The sequence below is a fragment of the Marmota flaviventris genome, chromosome 10, assembly GCF_047511675.1.
Source record: "Marmota flaviventris isolate mMarFla1 chromosome 10, mMarFla1.hap1, whole genome shotgun sequence".
Classification (NCBI taxonomy): Eukaryota; Metazoa; Chordata; class Mammalia; order Rodentia; family Sciuridae; genus Marmota; species Marmota flaviventris.
The window spans coordinates 37,874,030-37,895,218 of record NC_092507.1 but is presented as its reverse complement, the minus strand read 5'-3'; the positions used below and the strand labels follow the sequence as shown (position 1 = coordinate 37,895,218).

The 21,189-nt window shown below is 35.5% G+C and overlaps 2 protein-coding genes and 1 long non-coding RNA gene across 4 annotated transcripts in view; 1 reads left to right on the top strand and 2 right to left on the bottom strand.

Moving 5' to 3' along the window:
* Nucleotides 1–1,424: 1,424 nt before the first annotated feature.
* Nucleotides 1,425–5,466, bottom strand: LOC139707250 (uncharacterized). The gene is made up of 2 exons (XR_011708831.1): nt 4,235–5,466; nt 1,425–1,842 (listed from the first exon to the last, which is right to left on the bottom strand). It is a non-coding gene; the product is annotated as an uncharacterized lncRNA (long non-coding RNA).
* Spata6 (spermatogenesis associated 6) overlaps nt 3,764–21,189 on the top strand; it is a 116,927-nt gene continuing 99,501 nt past the window's right edge. Inside the window, exon 1 of one of the 2 annotated variants that reach the window (XM_027945016.3) lies at nt 3,764–4,020. In XM_027945016.3, coding sequence (XP_027800817.2) covers nt 3,970–4,020 — 51 coding nt within the window. In that variant the 5' untranslated portion in view covers nt 3,764–3,969. The remainder of the gene's footprint in view (nt 4,021–21,189) is intronic. The other variant, XM_027945015.2, reaches the window with a different exon arrangement.
* Nucleotides 18,892–19,362, bottom strand: Dprx (divergent-paired related homeobox). The gene is given in 3 exon segments (XM_071618528.1): nt 18,892–18,981; nt 19,208–19,228; nt 19,231–19,362. Coding segments are annotated over 3 exon segments (243 nt in total).

Below are 21,189 nucleotides of genomic sequence, written 5' to 3'. Positions count from 1 at the left end.
TAGGAAATAGGTCAGTGATGCAATGTGAGAAAGACTTGATTTGCAATTGCTGACTTAGAAAACAAGAAAAAGGGTCCGAGATCTGAGAAATGCTGGTTTCTTCTAGAAGCTGAAAAAGGCAAGGGAATGGATTCTACAGCCTCCAGGAAGGAACCCAGCCCTACTGATCCTTTGATTTTAGTCCAGCAAGCCCTGTGTCAGACTTGTGACCTATAGAACTGTAACATCATAAATTTATGTTGTCTTCAAACCAGCATGTTTGTGATAATTTGTTATGGCAGCAACAGGAAGTCAGTATAGTGCTGACATTTCTGTGAGAAAACAGACAATAACAAAGGAACAAACAGAGAAACTATTCCATTCAGTAACAGTATAACATATTTTCCAGGTCAACCCATAAAGATAAAATTTCTGCACAGTTTCAAAAACAGACTAGTAAACATAAGGAAAACATGAGAAGCTATCCTTGATAGTATAAAGAAAAATTATAATTAAATATCTAGAAATTAAATAAGATTCCAATGGAAAAAACTTGAAAAACCTAGTAAAGAATGTAGAACATTATCTGATAAATGAAGACACATTGCATGCTCTTGGATGGGATGATGAGTATTACAAAGACGTTAACTACTTGAAGTAATCTGTATGTTTCACTATCAATTCCAATAGGACTGTGTAAGGAACATGATAACAATTATTCTAAAATAAAAAGAAGCAATGAAGGATCATGGCTAAGGCTATGTCATAAACAAGTAAACGTGCCAAATATGGCATCAGGAAGACACAGTAAAAAAGCAGTGTGGTACTGTTGCAAGAATAGACAAATAGAACACTGGAAGAGAATAGAAAGCCTCAAGATGAAACTTTGGGTAACTAATGTATGATAAAGGTGGCATTACACACCAATGAGGGGGAGGCCTGGAATGTTTAATAGATACTGCTGGAAAATCTAACTGGGTTGGGGGAGAAACTGGTGAATTATTATTTCATATCACTTACAATCTTGATAGACTATCAAAATTTGAAAGGTAAAACAATAATGCTAATAGAAAAAAATATGGGAAATATATTTGTTACCTAGGAATGGAGAAAACTTTTTAAAATGTCAGAAAAAATATAAGACAAAAAGATTGATTAATTTATATTGAAGTCATGTATTTCTATTAATTAAGTACACATTGAACAATGTTTATAAATAGATGAAAAAGGAAGAAAATATATGCAATATAGAAAACTGGATTAGTTTAGTAATTAATATTTAGAATATACAGAACTCCTGTAAGAAAGACAAAAATCCCAGTGGAAAGATGGACAAAGGACATGAACAGACAATTTATAGTAAAGAAAGCAGAAAATCTTATAAGCATATAAAGATGTGCTCAGACTCATCAGTAATCTGAGAAAAATCAATAGTGAGACTGTAGTTAATATCTGGGGAAACAAAAAAGTTTAATCATGCTGAGGTTGGGAAGAACGTGGGGCCATACTAGCCCTCAAAACATTGATGGGAGTAGGGTACACTGCTATAGTACTATGGACAGAAATTTAGAATTATTTGGTCAAACTGAGAACACTCATATTCAATGACTTAACAATTTCTCTTCTGTTCTTCACATATTATAGGTAAAATGAAAAGATCAAGCACAAAAAAGGAAGGATATTTGCAACATATAAGATAGATGAAGAATTATTATCTAAACATAAAGAACTGCTGTCAAAAAAATAGAATTTATTAGGGATGGGGATGTGGCTCAAGCTGTAGCAAGCTTGCCTGGCATGCGTGCCGCCCGGGTTCGATCCTCAGCACCACATACAAACAAAAGATGTTGTGTCCGCCGAAAACTAAAAAATAAATAATAAAAAATTAAAAAAATAGAATTTATTGAAAAAATGGTTTAGAAAACTACTAAGCAGTTCATAAAGAGAAAATGAAAATGCTAATGAAACCAAGCAAAGGTGCTCAACCTCAATAGTAATCAGAGATACCAAATAAAATCACAATGAGAAACCTATATTACACATATTCAAACATACAAAAATTAAAAACCCAAACTGCTAAGAGCCAAGTATATGATGCATGGCATTTTTGGTCGAAAGGTGACGCCAGCTAGCCATTGAGATGATATGATTATGTTAAGATTTGCATTCATATGGATATTGGACTCCTGCTGTTCACCTAGGCCAGCTACGGGACTCCTGGAGAGTTCCCATTGGTTGGGGAAGTACAGTAGGAGGGAGTTCCGGGGGAGGAGCTCTCTCGGCGGGTCCGGGAGGAGGCCGCGTGAGTGGAAAAAATCTCCCCGGGCGGTAGCGGACATTGGCGGCAGTTTCAAAAAATAAACTTTGTTCCTGCTTAAGTGGCTCGTGATTTTGTGCCCAGCCAGACTGCGGCACCAAACAACATAAACATTGGCAGGGGAATAGAAAAGTAAGAACTCATATATTTCTGGCAGAAACATAAATTGATACTAGCATGGAAAATGATGTAGCATTACCTATAAAGTCCCACATGTGCAGAACCTAATATCCAGTCAATCTACTCCTACTCCAGCACACAGTGCAACAGACATGTACTGGAATGTTCATAATGACATTGTTAATTGCTAAAAGTGGAAACAGTACAAATGACCATCAAAAGCAGAAAAGATAAATTATTACATATTTCTAAATCAGAGTATTACCCCAAAATGGAACAAACTTCAGCCACACAGCATCAACATTGGATGAATAGAAGAGACACAGTATTAATTCCATTTAAATAAGGTCAATAACAGAACACATTGAATGTATCTTATTTGGAAGTTCATACTTGAAAGCACGCGAAATATTGTAACAAAAGTCAATGTAGTGGTTATTTCCAGGGCAAGGAAGACAATACACTGTTAGGGCATTTTTAAAGGGTTGAATTATTTTAACCAAATTAGAGGAAGAGCTTCCTTTCAGAGCATTGTTAAGCACAGTTAATGTTATATTTCTTAATGGGTGCTAGTCGCACAGGTATTGCTGCTTTCATTAACATTTTTAATACAAGCCTGTATGTATAACTTAATTTGCAATGAAAATTATTTTTAACATGATTGGATTAGACATTCTCTAGTTTTTTGTTTTTTTTTAAATCTTTGATACACTGTGGCAAAACCCTTCCCAAGTGGATGTATTGTTATCTCCTCAATTTAAGCAGTATGCACTGAGATATGATATACTGGTGAGTTAGAAAACTCTGAGGAAAAAAAAAAAAGTGAATTGAAGTAACAAAGAATCAGAAAATGGGAGACCAAGAAGAAGATCATGATGATTCAAGTCCCTCTTCTCAGAAAGGCAACTGGGGTTTTACTTGAGAGTCCCCAGGTTTCAATCTCAGTTCTGCTTTGGCTTGGGCAGATCTCGAATCCTCAGTTTCTTCACGCTGGCTTTGTAAACTGTACCCTGAGATCCAAGTAGGAGGACTAATGATTATTATTTTACAGTAGGGGAAACTGAGGCCACAAGGGTCACCACTAGCTCAAGTTGCCATCACCAGGTTGGAACTCGGGGCTTCTGAGGCCAACTCCCTGACCTCTGCACTGCCCCAGGGTACAGCTGTTCTCTCTTTTCGCTGCCTGTGAGCGCACCGCTTGACGTCACAGAAGAACGCCCGGCCCCGCCCCCCGCCCCTTCGGAAGCCCCGCCTCCTCTTGGCCACGCCCCTCCGGCTTTCGCTAAGCCCCGCCCCTGCCGCTTGTCCTCGCGCGTTCCCGTCTGGCTTCTCTTCCGGCCCCACCCTCCCAGCTGCCATGACAACGAGTCCGCGCCCCGCGCTCTGCTGCTACTCGGGCGGGACCCAGGCTGGACCGCGGGCCCCGGCCTGGGGGCCACAGCTGCCACCGCCGCCGTCACCTCGTCTCCTCCCCGTCCCCGTCCCGCCCCGCGTCTCCCCGCCTCATTCGGGCCCGTGGCCGGGGTCCCTCCCCGCCGCCCGATCCCGGGCAGATGCCGAAGGTAAAGGCGCTGCAATGCGCCCTGGCGCTGGAGATCCGCTCAGTGAGTACGGTGGAACCCCCTCAACCCCCGCAGCAGCTGACTCACATTTGCCTCCCTCCCATCACCTCCGAGAGCCCGGAATCCCTCAAAGTCTCCCTCACCCTCCGGTTGGTTCATCGCTGGGGAGCAGTACCCCCACGTCACCTCGGCCCTCCACCACCTCGAAGTCTTAACACCCTCCCACTCCCGACAACGCCGAGGCCTTGACGCCCACCTCAGTTTTTCTTGTTTTATCTCAGCTTCCAGTTGGGTTGCTTTCAAATCATTTCCAAACTCTCCGGAGTTCCTCACTTTCCTCCAACTTTCAGTGAGTTGGGAGCGGTGGTGTTCTTTTCAAACGCTTCTCTGCTTCTCCTATTCGCTTAGTGAGAAAGTATTACTGTCCCTTGTCCCGGGCCTGGGGTGCGTGTGGCATTTCCTCCCAAATTGCTGCAGGCACACCCTTTTAGACAGGGTTCCAGGCTTCCCGTTAGTGACGACGGGGGCCTTTATTCTCAGTCATAGGGCGGATTCCCCACGTCCAATAAGCGAAATGCGGCATTGTTACACAAAGTGCCTTGCTGTCTCCTCCTGGGGCCACACCCGAGAAACCCAACTCCTCAGAAATTAGTTCAGGCCTCTGGAGTCTCCAGACTCCCAACTTTGCGAGGAATCCCTTCTCATCCTCCCAATTGTTTCACAAAAGTCTCTTTAGCTTTTAGAAGGGAACTCCTCATTCTCCAAACTTGCAATGCCACCACCCAGTCATCTCCAGACTTACTGAAAAGTACCTTTTCCCCAGCCTCCTGTGGCAATCCAGCTGAGGCAGACAGCCTCCATGTATGAGAAAACTTCATCCAATTTGATAGCTGCAGAACCTTCCAAGGGTTTTTTAAATTCCTTCCCTTGCATTTGCTAGAGAACCTTCTAATTTTCCTCTTTAGACAAAGCTCAAACCTATTTTTTCTAGAGGAAATCCTCCCAAGAGCCCTTCACTCCCCTCTCTAGTTCTGTAGATACCGACCTTTAAACAGTTTGGAACAAATTCCATTTCTTCTCCTTCTTACTTAAATATTCACCACCACTTCCCTGGGTGCTGCCCCAGGGGCCCATCTGCAGTTCCTTCCTGCATGCCCTACAGGCAGTTTTTTCTTCACTTAACCTGAGCTTCAAGATGCCTCTCTTTCTTCCATATCCTTCTTCACTTTGAATGAGGTTGCTGCTGCAGGGATCTTAAAGCTGCAGAAAAGTCACAGAACTGTTTTAGATCTTTTGTTTGGTCTTTAAAAAAGAAGCTTGGGTGGGGCAAAATAGGAAGGAAATTTCTGGGGCTTTTGTTTTCTGTTCAAGCTTGCAGCAGGTTTACTCTGAAACTATCATTAGCATTATATGTTTGCATCTTCAGCTGATTATTTATTTTTTGTAAAGTAAGTAGTTTAGCAGCAGAATACATGAAGCTTCTTAAACCTCTTGTTCTGGGCAGTTAGTAAAACTCAATAGATTTTGTTATTGGCTGCTTCTTCCCCACTTTGTAACCAATGGATTTAGCAGCCTGGGCATACAGCTGTCTGACAGGCTAGCTGCCACTTCACTCAATTGCCAATACAAACTTGCTAAGAGGAAGTACTCTGCTGCAACTGACTATTGCCCGAAGGTGTCAGAAAAAATATATTTTATCTCACTATTTTGACTTCTCTGTATTAGTTGTACCACAGAAAATAAATAATGTATATTGGAGCTTTGTTATTCATCAAAGCTAAAGAAAACTATGTAAGTGAAAATATTCTTATTTTAAAAAATAAACATTTGAGCTACAGAATTTTATAGTTCTAAGAAGTCTTTGCATGTAGTCCCTTTTACAGGTGAGAAAATCAAGGCTAAATTGCTTATGCAGGGTTGCACAACTATTTTAGGGGCAGATCTGCAACAATTTCTTTCCAGTAGAAGCCTTTTAAATATTGCTGATTCTCAGAAGGAGCAAAAAACTATTAGCAATCATGTAAATTAAACAAGTTTGATTAATTTGACTTTTATTGTATAGAGGAATCATATGACTAGAGATATTTTAAACATCTTTATGATTACAGTTTTTCTTTTTCAATTTATTTTTTATATTTACATGACAAAAAGGTCAGAACTATAAAATGATATACTGAGGGAAGTTTTATTTCCAGTCTCTCTGTCTCATATCTGATAAAAGGTAACCACTTTCATTGTTTGTAGTATAAACAGATATACACATACTCCCCCTTTTCTTAACTTTCCTTCTATTCTTAGATAATAGGCAGTATATTACATAAACTATTCTTTATGTTGATTTTTTTGTCTTCATTTAATATATCTTGGAGATCACCCTATATCTATGAAAATTGATCTTTCTCCCAAGTTTTTAAGTGAAAATTTTCAGACCTGGAGTTGGAAGAATCATTCAATGAATAACTTGTATCCCATGACCTATATACATTTATTTGATTTCACTGTATATATGCATAAAAATAAAATATTTCTTGCTGAAAATTTCAAAGCAAATTGTTGTCATCATGATGCTCCACTCTTAGATACTGCAATATTATCACACAAATGACAATTAATGATAATTTCCTAATATCTAATCCATGTTCAGGTTTTCTGTATTGTCAAAAGAATAACTTTATAGTGAATTTTTTCAAACTAAGATCCAAAGCTTACATGTGAATTTGACAATGTGTTAGGTCTTTATTAATCATTTTAATACAGAGCAGTTCTATTTTTTTCCTTTTCCATGATGTTTCTCTTTTTATTTACAGTGAATTTAGATATATTCATGCATTTGAGATTTAGAACCCTTCCATCACACCACAAAATTCCCTCATGCTCCTCTCAAGCCACATGAAAAAAGAACTACTATTCTGATTTCTTTTACTCTAGATTAGTTTGCCAGTTCTTGAACTTAGTAGTTGAAGTGTGTAGTTTTCAGTATTTTGTATCTGCCCAGCATGGTTTTGAGGTTCAACTATGTTATGTGTATCTGTGATTTGTTCCTCTGAATTGTATTCTCTTGAATGTGTACATTAACTCATTCTTTTTTAATGGACAAATAAAAATGGACATATTCAGTGTACAAAATGATGTTTTCACGGATACATATGTTGTGAAATGATTAAAAATAATTAGAATACCCATCGTCTCACATACTTTTTTTGTATGTCATCTTAAATAGATCTTAAGATCTATTTTCTTTGGATTTTTAAAGTATATAATCCATTATTGTTAACTATAATCCTATGTTATGAAATATACAATATATCTTCAGAGCTTATTTACCTTAACAGAAACTTTGCACCCCAACATCTCCTCATTTCCTATACTACTTACCAGGCCCTGACAACCACCATTCTACACTCTGCTCTTATGAGTTTGAATGTTTTTAAATTCTGTGTATAAATGAAATAATGCACTGATTGTTTTTCTGTACCTGGCTTATTTTATTTAGCATACAATTATTTAGTCCTTTAGATTTATGCATATTGTTGCAAATGACAGGATCTCCTTTTTTTTAAAGGTTCAACAGTGTGTCAGGCAAAAAATATATGCCACATTTAAAAAAATCCATTCATCCACTGGTGGAAAATTAGGCTGATTCTGCATCTTGACTATTGGAAATAACGCAGCAATAAATTTGGGCATGCAGATACCTTTTCTACACTCTTCCTTTCAAAGGAAATAATTTGATTTCCTTTGGATACATAGAGAGAAGTAGGTTTGCAAGATCATATGGTAGTTCTATTTTTAATTATTTGAAGAAGCCCCATATGGTTTTTTGTAATGGCTATACTAATTTATATTTCCACCAACCCAATGCAAGGGTTTCCTTTTCTCCACACTCTTTGCCATAAGCATTTTGTTCTTCATTGCTATCTTTTGTCTTTTTGATAATAGCCATTCTAACTGTGAGGTGATATCTTAGTGTGGTTTTGATTTGCATTTCTTTGATTAGAGATGGGAGCACCTTTTAATATGCCTGTTGGCCATTTGTATGTCTTTCTTTTGAGAAATGTCTATTCAGGCCCTTTACCCATTTTTAAATCAGGTTTTTGTGTTCTTGCTATTGAGTTCTTTTGATCCATGTGTGCTTTGGAATGGACTCTTCATCAGATATAGGATTTGGAAATACTTTTTCCATTCCAGAGGTTGTCTCTTTACTCAGTTGATTGCTTCCTTTGTTGTGAAGAAGCTTTTTAGTTTGATGCTATCCATTGTATTTGAGTTGTTTCCAGGTTGCAATTGTCATGGATAAAGCTACTCTGAGCATTCATTCTTGTAAAAATCTTTTTATGGACATTATCTTTTGAAGAGACAAGGCTCAGATATAGAATATCTCATATTGTGTTAGTGCCTGATTTTTTTTTCTTTTGTGGTTAAATACAACTTTTTCCCATTTCCTATAAATTGGGAAGTTAATTGTTCTGTTTCTTCTTGTCTGTTGCAAGTGTAGCACTCCACTAACCTTTCTCCCTTACGTGTTTTCTTGCTGTTGATGTTATCTTACATTAGTAGTAATCTCATATTGTAATATGTGTTATAATATCTAATATGAGAGCAGTAAATATGAAAGGTTTGGATGTATTATGCAACATTTTGTGTTGCTGAACAGAACCACCTGACTTGAGGGAAAATATGTTGCTGGGAGAAAAGTGTGACTTTTCTCAATGAATCTTTAGAGAATAATAAGATATGCCAAGTAATTTGTTTTTTAAGAGCATCAAAAGAACTATATTTCCCAATGTCAGATCAGGCTGGGCAGGCAGCGACCAAAGAGGCAGATTTAAAAGGGCCGCTGAACAGGCTTTATTGAGATATCACTCCTGGGCGGAACTAGATCAGACCCACAGAGGGGACAGGGGAAGGATCTGAGGAGAAACCTCCTGAAAGCTTGACCGGACTGGACTTTTATGGGGCTTACAGCAGGAAGGGAAGGGCTTGAGGAAAAGGTGTCTCTAGGGTCCCTTGCCCCCTTGGAGTTGGTCAGGGGAGTTGGCTGAACTCCAGGAGTGGCCAGGGGGTCCTGCTGATTGACAGGCGTTAGTCAGGAGATCTGGCTGATTGACAGGCGTTTCTGCCCACAGGCATCTGATTGATGTTCAAAGCAGCCAGGGCTGCTTTGTTCTAAGTTGCCACTAAGTCGCCACCAAGTCGCTGCCACCAACCTAACACCCAACACTTAACATTTTTTTCAATAAATATTTTTAATATTTGAAATATATTATCTTTCATTGGAAGAAGTACTTTTTTGCTGCTTTCTCTCTTTACCTTGTTGCTCCTTTTATTTAGGGTATCAGTTTCTCTGAGATTATTTGGGAAAATAGAAGGGATAAATGGAAGTAAAGCTCAATGCCAATGCTGAGGCAGTGAAACCATTCCATTTTCTATGCTGTATATGAGTGTCAGTTTGGAGTTAAATAATTCATTCCTTCCTTCCTTCCTTCCTTCCTTCCCACATTATCTAACTCAAATTAATGATAGCATTGAGGCAAATAGACAGGGGTCCTCTTCCGTCACTGCTCTTCTGAACACTTGTTCATCTTTATGATCCTTACTCAGGATACTGTGCAGTAGTGTCTCAATCACAGTCATGCTATATAGTTGGTGACAAATTTTCCTGGAATGTAGATTTAGAAACTTTTTAAATTATAAAATACTTAGGATTTACATAAAAAATATAAATACTGAACACTATGGCTTACCCGCATTTAACAATGATGCATTTTATGTTCGGTGCACATTTTTGTTTTTAAGAAATAAAATTCACAGATATAATTGAGGCTTCTTTTATACCTCTTTCTGACCCCATTTTCCTTTCTCCCTTCCTAGAGTTAGGGTATAACCAAATATTCTGAAGTTGGAGCATTTTGTTCTTCATTCAGGCTATTGTACTTTTACTACATATTTGTGTGTCTATATACTATCATTCCTATTGTTTTGTTTGTTTAAAAATTTTCCACCAACAGTTTCTTACTGTAGGCACCTGGCTTTTTCTACTTTGTTATTTTTGGGATTTGTCAGCATTGATTTTTGCAGATCTAGTTCATTTTTGTTCTCCTATGATAGATAGATAGTGTGTGTGTGTGTGTGTGTGTGTGTGTGTGTGTATGTATATATGTGGTACTGGGGATTGAATCCAGGGGTGCTATGCCACTAAGATACATCCCCAGACCTTTTCAACTTTTTTAAAGTTTGAGACAGGATCTTGCTAAGTGCCAAGGCTGGTCTCTAACTTGCAACCCTCCTCAGTCTCCCAAATTGCTGGGATTCTAGGCATGCATCTCTGTACCTGTTTCTATTGATTGGCTTTAAATACCAGTAATTTCCCCTTTTTTATTTTACAATGTTCCAGTGAGTGTATTTGTAAGTATCTCCTAGTGTCCATATTGGTTGTTCTCAAGGGTGTATATGTGCTGTTGGGAGCATTTTAGACATTTATTGACACCCATTGTTTGTACAGTGCTTGGGAAGTCCTATTAGTATTAATTGTATTGTATTATGCATGACTTGGTTTCCCTCTTAATACAGTAGTCTCCCCTTATTGGCAGAAGATATGTTCTAAGACCCCCATTGGATGCCTGAAATTGCAGATAGTACCAAACCCTATAATCAAATGTCTTTTCAATCTTAACTAAACCCTTATCATGGACTGTGTCTGGAGTTTTTGCAGTTTGAACTGCAACTACAAAACTAGAACAAATTTCTTTTTCCTTCTTCACAGTTTTACAGATAAAAGATTTATTCTTACCATGGATATTAGCAACCTTAGCAGACAATTTTTTTCTTATTGAGTCAGGAACTTTTACCTTTTCATTTAAAGAAATTACATTATGGCTTTTCTTTGGCATATTTGAATTGCTGGAGTCATTATTAAGTAAAATAAAAGTTGCTGGAACACAAGCACTCTTTGTTTCAATTTGATAACCAAGATGGCTACTAAGTGACTAATTGGTTGATAGTGTATACAGCATGGATACTGTAGACAAAGGAATGAATCATATCCCAGGTTGGATGGGTCATGACAGCATGATATTTCATTATGCTACTCAGAATGGCAATAATTTAAAAACTATGCATTGTTCATTTCTGGAATTTTCCATTTAATCTTTTTGGACTGGATTAAACAGGGATAACTGTAACCACAGAAATCGAAAACACAAATGGAGGGGATACTGTATGTAGATGAGAAAATGTTTTTAATTATTAGAGATGGATAATATAATAATCCAATTTTTTAGGTATAACTAATCATTTAAATTTTTTAAAGAAGAGTTTTAAAATATAGTAAAATTTTTCAGAAATTGCCATGTAAATTGAGGAAGTTTTGTACTTTGCTTTATTTGAAACTCTGTTAAAACTATTTTTTTTTTTTTTTGTAAAATACAGCACCAGTGTTTGTCCTGCTTGTTTGAGTTGCCAGTATGTGTCATTTATATCCCCTATTTGAAACTCAATTTCACATGGATTTTATGTAGATAACAAATATACATTTCAACTTGGTCCTGCCCTAGCATTTACATGTATTTATTTTTTTGTTATGTGTGTAGATAGGGTTACAAAATAGTTGTTATAAAAGGAGTGTTTTGGTTCTTTTTGAATGCAGACCCAGTTCTCATAAGGAGTAGATGTAGAAATGAAATCTTAGGGTATCATTTTAGTTCTAGGACTTGTGAAAAATTGGTGTCTTCAAACAACAGAAATTTATTCTCTAAAATTGCTGGAAGCCAGAGAGCAGAGTAAACATGTCAGCAGGGCACAGCTCCCTCTGAAGAGAGTAGCAGAGAAGGATTCTCTTGCCTTTTCTAGCTTGCTTCTTACATATTCCTTGGATTGTGGCTACATACTTCCAGTCTCTGGTCCTAGTAATTTATTTTTCTGTGACTAGCCAGAAGTCACATCTTCTGCTCTTGAGAAATGTGGGAGTTTTTTTTTTTTCTTTTTTTCTTCTTCTTGCTGAATATGTTTGGACATTAAACCTCTATTGGTTATATGCAATATAATTTTCAAAAAAATCTTACAGCTAAGGGCTAGGGTTGTGGCTTAGTGGTGCCTAGCAAATGTGAGGCACTAGGTATGATCCTCAGCATCACATAAATATAAATAAATTTTAAAAAGGTATTGTGCCATCTATAACTAAAAGTATTAAAAAAAATCTTACAGCTGAAGCTTATTTTTCTCCTTTGTTTTTGTTTTATTTTAGTAATACTCTTGTTTCATTTTGTCATTTTTTTTTGTTGCTGGTAAATAAAGCGTGTAGGTTTTTTAAAAAAATTAGCATATTTATTTTAATTAACAAATAAAAATTACCTTTATCTATTGTGTACTGTTTATTTAGTTTTTTCTTTTTGGTAATGCGGATTGAACTCAGGAGCACTCAACCCCAGAACCACATCCCCAGCCCTACTGTGTTTTTTATTTAGAGACAGGGTCTCACTGAGTTGTTTAGCACCTTGCTTTTGCTGAGGCTGGCTTTGAACTTGCGATCTTCCTGCCGCAGCCTCCCCAGCTGCTGTGGGATTACAGGTGTGCACCACTGTACCAGGCTTAATTTTTTTAAATTAATATTAATATATTCAGAAAGTACACAAATCCTTAGTGCATAATCACTAAGAATTAGAATATTATCAGCAACTCAGATTACCCCATTGGGATTTCACCTTCTCAGCTACTCTGCCTATCTTCCTTCCTGTCCTCCTTCCATCACAGTATACGCAGAACTTTTGAAGTGTATTGGCTTGCCCACTCTATATTTACCTATCTTATATAAACTGTTTTATGTCTAATTTCTTTGTAAAAACCCATCCATGTGATTTTTGTGAAGCGCAATAGTAATTTTAATCCCCTTATATGAATATACCATCCTTTATTTATCCATTCTATTGTTGATGGACATTTTCATTGGTTGCAGTTGGGGATATTATAAATTATGCTCCCATGAAAGTTTTTATTACATCTTTGGGCATCTTTGTTGCATGTTTTTTATTTTAATTTTGGATTCAGCAACATTGCTAATATTTCACATTCATTCTAATAGTTACCTCGATTTTTATGTGAAATATCATGTTCTCTGCAAATACATATAGTTTTGCCTTCTCTTATATAATCCTTTTCTTTTTCTTTGTCCTTACTTATGCCATTGCGTATTATCTTCAATATTATGTTAAATAATAGGGAAAACAGTTGGCATCTTTGTGGTTTTTTTAAATTTTTTTTTCATTGTAGATGAACACAATATCTTTATTATTTATTTTCATGTGGTGCTGAGGATCGAACCCAGTGCCTCACATGTGCAAGGCAAGTGCTCTACCACTGAGATACAGCCCCAGCCCTGTGGTTTTTTTTTTCTTTTTTTTTTTCTGACTTTAAATTATACTTCTGAAGTTTTTAACCAGAAACTTATGGGGTTACTGATAATGAACCACATTTTTTTATATCTCTGATATTTCATATGTAGTTCAACATAATATAATATTGAGTGCCAGGTTTTCATGAATTGAGTTAATATAATACCTCTTATTTTCTAATTACAAAAATATCTTGAGTGCTGAATTGTTTTGAATATATTTCAATCTAATGAAATATTGCTTTCATTTTTTTGTAAAAAAAAAGAACACTTTTTGATGTCAGACACTTTCCATTTTCTTTCATAAATTCTTTTTTTAGCTTTTCACTGTTTAAAACACTGGATTTAATTGGCTTTTTAAGAATTTTAGGCTTGGGCTGGGGTTGTGGCTCAGCAGTAGAGTGCTTGCCTAGCACGTGCGAGGCCCTGGGTTCGATCCTGAGCACCACATAAAAAAATAAAATAAAGATATTGTGTCCATCTACAACTAAAAAATAAAATATTAAAAAAAATTTAGGCTCTTTTGTTTATGTTTATAGATGAGATTTTCATTTTTGAGTCTTGTACTTATTTATAAAGTTTTATTTAAATATTTCAGACATAAAGTTATAAAGATTAACATGAATACCCATATACCTTCTTACCAGTTTTAAGAAGCAAAACATTACAGATGAAGGTGAAGCCTCTTGTATATCTCTTCCTAATAAAATCGTCCTTCGTCCTTTTATGCAATCACTGTTCTAAGTTTTGTATTTGTCCTTCCTCTGCATTTCTTAATATTTGCCTCATAGTAATATCTGCTTTAAGGCCCTTGATTTACTTCCGAGTGCTGCTTAATTAGCACCACAAAAGTAGTGATAGTACTGTTCTAAAATTATTTGGCACTGCATAGTTTATAATTTTTGTTGTAATTTCTACTGTACTATATAAGCTATTTAAGCATTTATGTCAATCCCTATGTGCATAGTTTGTGTGTACACATGTGCTCCTATTCTACCTCCCCAATACTAATTATATACCTGTACACCTACATAGACACATACATGTCATCTTTTATTGTGGTATTTTAATAATTGTATTTGGGTAGTGTATTAGTGTCCTGAGAAACAGAACCAATAGGGTATAGATAGTTTATTATGGAAATTTCCTCACTTGATATGGAGGCGGAGTAGTCCCATAATACATATTCTTACAACTAGGTGGTATAATTCAGTTCGAGTGCAAAGGCCTGAGAACCTGAAGAGCCAGTAGTATAAGTCTCGGAGTTCAAAAGGGTATAATATGACTGTCCCAGCTCAAGGAGAACAAAGCTTCCCTTTTTTGCTCTTTTTGTTCTGTCCTGATCCACAACAGATTGATGCCTGCCCACATTGGTGAGGGCAGCTTCTCTTTACTTAGTCTGTTGATTCAAATACTAAGGTATTTTGGAAACACCTCACAGGCACACCCAGAAATAATATTTTACCAGCTGAGTCTTTTTTATCTCAGACAAGCACATGTAAAAAACCATGACAGTAGTGAAAAATGGTCTGCATGATACTATTTTTATTTCCATTCATCTGAATACCTTCTAATTGTTATAAATACTATATACTTGAAAATAATATGTAGTGTCATTTGTTCTGTCATCATCACATCAAGCTTATTTACTCTGAAATACCTTTAATTTCATATGAAATACTTTTGCTTGTATATCTACCAGTTTTTAATGGAGATATCTTAAAACCTGTACTATGGTAATATATTTGCACTTTATCTTTGATGTATTCCAGTATACTGTGATATATAGATATATAGATTTAGTTCCATTCTTTTTCCACTGAGTGTATACTTTCCATCTGAGAATTTATGGGTTTCTTTAGCTCTGAAAATTCTTGGTTATTATACCTTTAAATAGTGTTTCTGCTGTTCTCTCTTAGCTTTTCTTCTAAAAGTGCCACTAGGTATGTGTTGGAACCTTTATCTGTTCCCTGGGTCTTAAGTGCATTCTGTGTGTGTGTGTGTGTGTGTGTGTGTGTGTGTGTGTGTGTGAGAGAGAGAGAGAGAGAGAGAGAGAGAGATGTTTATGTTCATATCTTCTAGTTTTTTAGAGGATTCTTCAGTATTAAATTCTTATTTATTAATTCAAAAATTTAAATCCTTCATTGGATTTTTAACTTTATTCACCTAATTTTCCAAGATTCTCATTTTGTCTTTTAAAAAATGTACTAATTCTTTTTATTTCACCTGTTCTAATTTCAATTTTTTTGTCTTTGAAATATTTCAGATTGTAAAATGAAAACATTAGTTTTCATTTGAAATAAATTTGTCTACTGTCAATTTTGTTGGTTTGCTTAGTACTTGTGATGACACTGCAATTATAAATCAATTTTGGGAGAATTGATATCTTAACAATATTTAGTTTTTTAATTCATAAACCTGTTATATATATTTCCATTTATTTAGATTTTCATCTTCTTTCAGTAATGTTTCTAGTTTCAGTGTGCATGTTTTATACATACTTTGTTAAATTTATATCTAAATTGTTCATGATTTTGATCCTTTTACTGCTGGTATTTTAAAAAATTTTTAAATTGTTTTTGCCAGATATAAAATTGATTTTTGTATATGATCCTATGACTTCACCTTCCTTCTTTATTTTTTCAGGTAGCATATTTATATAGACCACAAGTGTGTTGTCTGAAAATATATAATTTTGCTTCTTCATGTTTAATCAGTATGTCTTTTATCACTAAAATACTTTTTTTTTTCCTTTTTCCCTGGCTAGAACTTACATTGTGGAATAGAGGTATTGAGAGTGGCCAACTTAGTCTTATGCTGATATTAGGAAACAAACATTCAGTCTTTCAACATTAAATATGCTTGATGGCAGACTTAGGCTTTGTCACTGATAATGTTTTATTAGTTGAAGAAATTGTCTTCAGTTCCTGGTTTCCTGTAAACTTTTATCATGAATGTGGCTTATATTTTGTCAAGTCCTTCCTGCAGAAGAAAAAAATTGAAGTGAATTTCTAAAATTGTACACTACAATATACCTTTTAGAAGTGAATTAATTACATCATACCATATTGATATTTTGTCTTTTCATTTTTATGTGGTTGGAAGTATTTTCTAAATTGTCTTATAATTTCTTCTTGGAACCATGAGTGATTTAGTATTGCATTGTTTAATTTCTAAATATTTAGGGCTTTTTTTCAGATATTTTTATATTATTGATATCTAATTTAATTGCATTGTGGTTAAAAAATATACATTGTATGATTTTAGTCTTTTCATGTTTATTGAGTTTTTTTTTTTTATAGCCACAATATCATCTATCATAGTGAGTGCTTTTCTGTGAACTTGGAAAAAAATGTGGATCATTCTGTTGTTGGATGACGTATTGTAAATGACAATTAGGGCAAATTACTGAATGTTGTTGTTTATATCTTCTATGTCTTTAATGATTGTTTGATTGCTTATTTTATCAATTACTGAGCAAGAAATACTTAAATTTAATTGTGTAATTTTTTGCTTCATTTACTTTAATACTTTGTGATTAGGTGCTTATAGAATTAATTTTGTTACGTGTTATCAATCAAAATTTTAATCCAATCACAAATGTTCCATTTTCTGCTTGGTAATCTGTTTCTTTCTGATATCTATCTGATTGCCTCTCCAGCTTTCTTCTGATTAGTGATTTTACAGTATACCTTTTTTATCATTTTACTTTTTTTATTTGAGATATAATGCAAATGGCATATAATAAGGTATATAGTTCAGTAAATTTATTGTATTTTCAAAGTTGTTCAATAATTGATACTAATTCCACAACTTTTCATCCCCTAATAAGGAAATCTTGAATCATTAACTTTTCCATTTCCCCCTGAATACAACTGATATTGTTCAGATTTGACTATTCTGTACATTTCCATAAATAGAAACAAATAATATGCAACATTGTGTCTGACTTCTTTTACTAAGCACAACATTTATACATATTGTGGTATATATCAGTTCTTTTTTCATTTTTATGGTTAAATAATATTCCATTGTGTGGATATACCACATTTTGCCTATCCATTCATTAGTTGATGAATAGTTGGGTTATGTTTACTTTTTTGATATTGTGAATAATGCTGCCATACCTGCGAATACCTTTTTGTGTGGACCTGTGCTTTCAATGCTATTGGGTGTATATCCAGGAGTGGAATTGCTGGATTTTATGGTAACTCTGTTTAATTTTTTTGAGGAACTGTCAAACATTTTTCCATAGTGGCTGCACCATTTTATGTTTTTATCAGTGATATATGAGAATTCCATTTTTTGTTTTTTTGTTTATATTTTTATTTTAGCCATCCTACTAAATGGGAAGCAATATCTCATTGTGGTTTTGATTTGTGTTTTTCTAATGACAAATAATATTGACTGATTGAACATGTTTTCATTGCTTATTGGCCATGTGTTTGTAGATATGCTTCTCTATTTTTTTCTCGTGCTTTGGGAGCTTCTGTAAATGCATATATGTTTATAACCTTATGTCATCTTGATATTTGTCTTACATGTGTTTTTAATTGTTACATAATTATAAGCCGTCTTTGTCTCTAGTAACAATCTCTGTTTTAATGTATTTTGTCTGATATTTGTAATCACTGGAGCTTGATTCGGTTAAAGCTTGTATTATACTACATTTCCTCTATACTCTTATTACAAACCCATTTGCATCTTTGAATCTCAAGTGTGTCTCATGTAACAGCATGGAGTGAGACAATAGTTTTTTTTTTTTGAAAACACACACACACACACATATTAACAATGTGCAAAAGAGAAACATCAAAGTAACGTGATTTCTCATTAGCCCAAATGATTCAAAAACTTATACTCATTTTTTTCTATAGAGATGGCATAGTATATGGAATTCTAGGGAAACAGTAACTTTTAGGAGAAATCATTGGGTTTATGAAGACTATTCAATGGCCTGGGACAAATTCTGTTTTGCACTTAGAACAGACTATAATTGATAGGACAGTGCTATGTAACAAACACAGTCTAGGTGTGTCGACAGATCAGTCTTCCTGTGATGTGAGTCAGTGAAAAGAGAGAAGGAGGTAAAGGTGACTGTTTCTTCTTTGGTGGATTTGGATGTTGGGCTGATAAGAGAAATTTGTGGAAAGCTTTTCCCTATACTCAGTGGGGCAGATACAAAGGAAGGTCAGTTTGACCTTGAGTCAGAGGCAGGTTCTAATGCCTTTTAGTTTCCATTAGATAAAGTTGCTCACCATGCCCAAAATGCCATACTCTTGTTGTCTTATTCTCTGGGTCTCAACAGTAGTCTTTTGTGTCATTTTTTTTGTTGTTTCACTCAGCCTAATGTTTTGAAATCTAGCCATGTTGTGTTTATCTCTAGTTTTTCCTTATTGCTAGAAAGTACTCTCTATTATGAAAATCATTACAATATATGTAACCTTTGGTGTCTAGCTTCTTTTCTCCTCTTTGTGTAGAAAAAAGTCAAAGGAAGAAGAACTGAAACTTAGAGAGTAAACTGGAGATTACAAAATGAGATAGAGGTGATGTATGCTCAGGTCTCCTTAGCAGCCCAAATGGACTACTTTGTAGGCCCTAGGATCATCTGTGGAGACCTTAAAAGGGGGGTATATATACGCTGAGTTGGAATGAGGGTGCCACATGGTTTATATAAATTAGGGCCACAGGGTAGATGCTGATGGGGGATTTGAGCCATGTGTACACATTTCTTTGAGAGGGACTGGTCTTTCCTCCATCCCTAGATAACTGCTAATGTTGAGCTGCTTATTTTTGCTGAATATGACTACATTTTGTTTTGTTGAGCTTTATTCTGAAGTTCACTTTTGAGGTCATTTTTTTTTTTTAAGGCTGGGTTCTGGGTCTGGGTTATTGGATAAGATATTTAAATCTTCCAGTTGTTTCTCAGTGAACATAGTTCCTTTCCTTTGTGAGTGCTTCTGGTGCTTGCCTTTAGGAAGGATCTCGGAGCCTGACATCTTTTAATCCAGATGTACATGTTCCTTTGTTAAGATCCAGGGTTAAGAAGCTGTATGATTGTTTGTTAGTTTGGTATTGGGGATTTAACTCAGGGGCATGCCCACTGAGCTATATTCCTAGTCCCTCTTCTGTTTTGTTTTGAGACAGGGTTTCACTAAGTTGCTTAGGGCCTCCCTAAATTGCAATTCTCTTGCCTTAGTCCCCTGAGTCCTTGGGATTACAGGTTATGTATCACCTCACCCAGCTGGATGATAGTTTTTAATCAAGTCTGCTTCTCTCTCTCTCTCTCTCTCTTTTTTGGTATCAGGGATTGAACTCAGCACTCAACCACGGAACCTCCTACCCAGCCCTATTTCGTATTTTATCTAGAGACTGGGTCTCACTGAGTTGCTTAGTGCTTCACTTTTGCTGAAGCTGGCTTTGAACTCATGATCCTCCTGCCTGAGCCTCCCAAGCTTCTAGGATTATAGGTGTGCACTTTTTTTTTTAATTAGAATGTTTAATTAATTTACATTTAGTATTACCATAAGATAGATTTAATTCTATCATTTTACTATTTATTTCTATATGTCTTTTTTTCTTTCTCCATTCCTCCATAACTGACTTATTTTTCTTACACATTTTGATTTCCTTGTGTCTTTTTTTAGTATTTTAAGTGGTTGTCCTGATATTTACAGTTAACATATTCATTTTTAATAATATAGTACTGATTAATACCAACTTAATTTCAGTTGTACACTTTTGAAATGCTGTTGTTTTGTTCTGTTCTCCCTCACCTTCTTCATAATATTATTCACATATAAACTGCATCTTTATACATATAAGCCCATCAACATAGTATAATAATTGATGCTTTATTTAATTGTCCTTTATTTTAGAGAAATAAAAGGAAAATATATTTATATACTTTTTATATTCACCCTTTCTGGTGCTCCTTATTTTTTCATGTGGTTATGAGGTGCTATCTAGTATCCTTTCATTTGAATCTGAGGGACTGTTTAATATTTCTTTTCAGGGAAGTTCTTCTAGTGATGAATTATTTCAGTTGTTGTTTATTGGAGACTCTCTTAATTGTCCTTCCTTTTTGAATACTTTTTTTGGATATTATTGAAAGTTTTCTTCCTTTAAATAAGTCATCACACTTTATTCTGGTGTCATGTTCATTCTTATTAAGGATTTCTGGAACCTGATGAATCAGTTTTCTCTTTTTGCTTTCAAAATTCTCTGTTGAGAATTCTTTTGACTATGTTCTACTGAAAATTTGATTATGTGTGTAACATGGAGTTCTTTGATCTTATTGAATGTGTTGATTGTTTTTCTTTAAACCTTAGGAGTGCTCATCCATTATTTCTTGAAATATTCTTCTTGGCCCTTTCTCCTCTCCATTTGGGGTTCCCACTCTTGTGCTGTGCTTGATGGTGTCCCTTCAGGTCTCTCAGACTGTTCATTTTTGTTTTCATTCTATATTTTTGTTCCTCAGTTTGGGTAATCAAAAAAGTCAGCTTTTTTTTTTTTTTTTTTTTGTCACTGTGACCGAAAGACCTGACAAAAACAATGTAAAGGGAAAGTTTATTTTGGTTCATGGTTTCAGAGGTTCAGTGAATGGTCCCCAACTCCACAGCTCTGGGCCCAAAGTGAGGCAGAACCTCTGAGTGGAAGGCATGACAGAGAAAGCAACCCAGGACATGAAAGCCGGGAAGTAGAGAGAAAGTTCCATTCAACAAAGGATGAAATATAACACCGCCAATCTACTTCCTCTAGCCATATCCTACCTGCCTATAGTTATCACCCAGTCAATCCTCAGCAGAGGATTAGTTCACTGATTA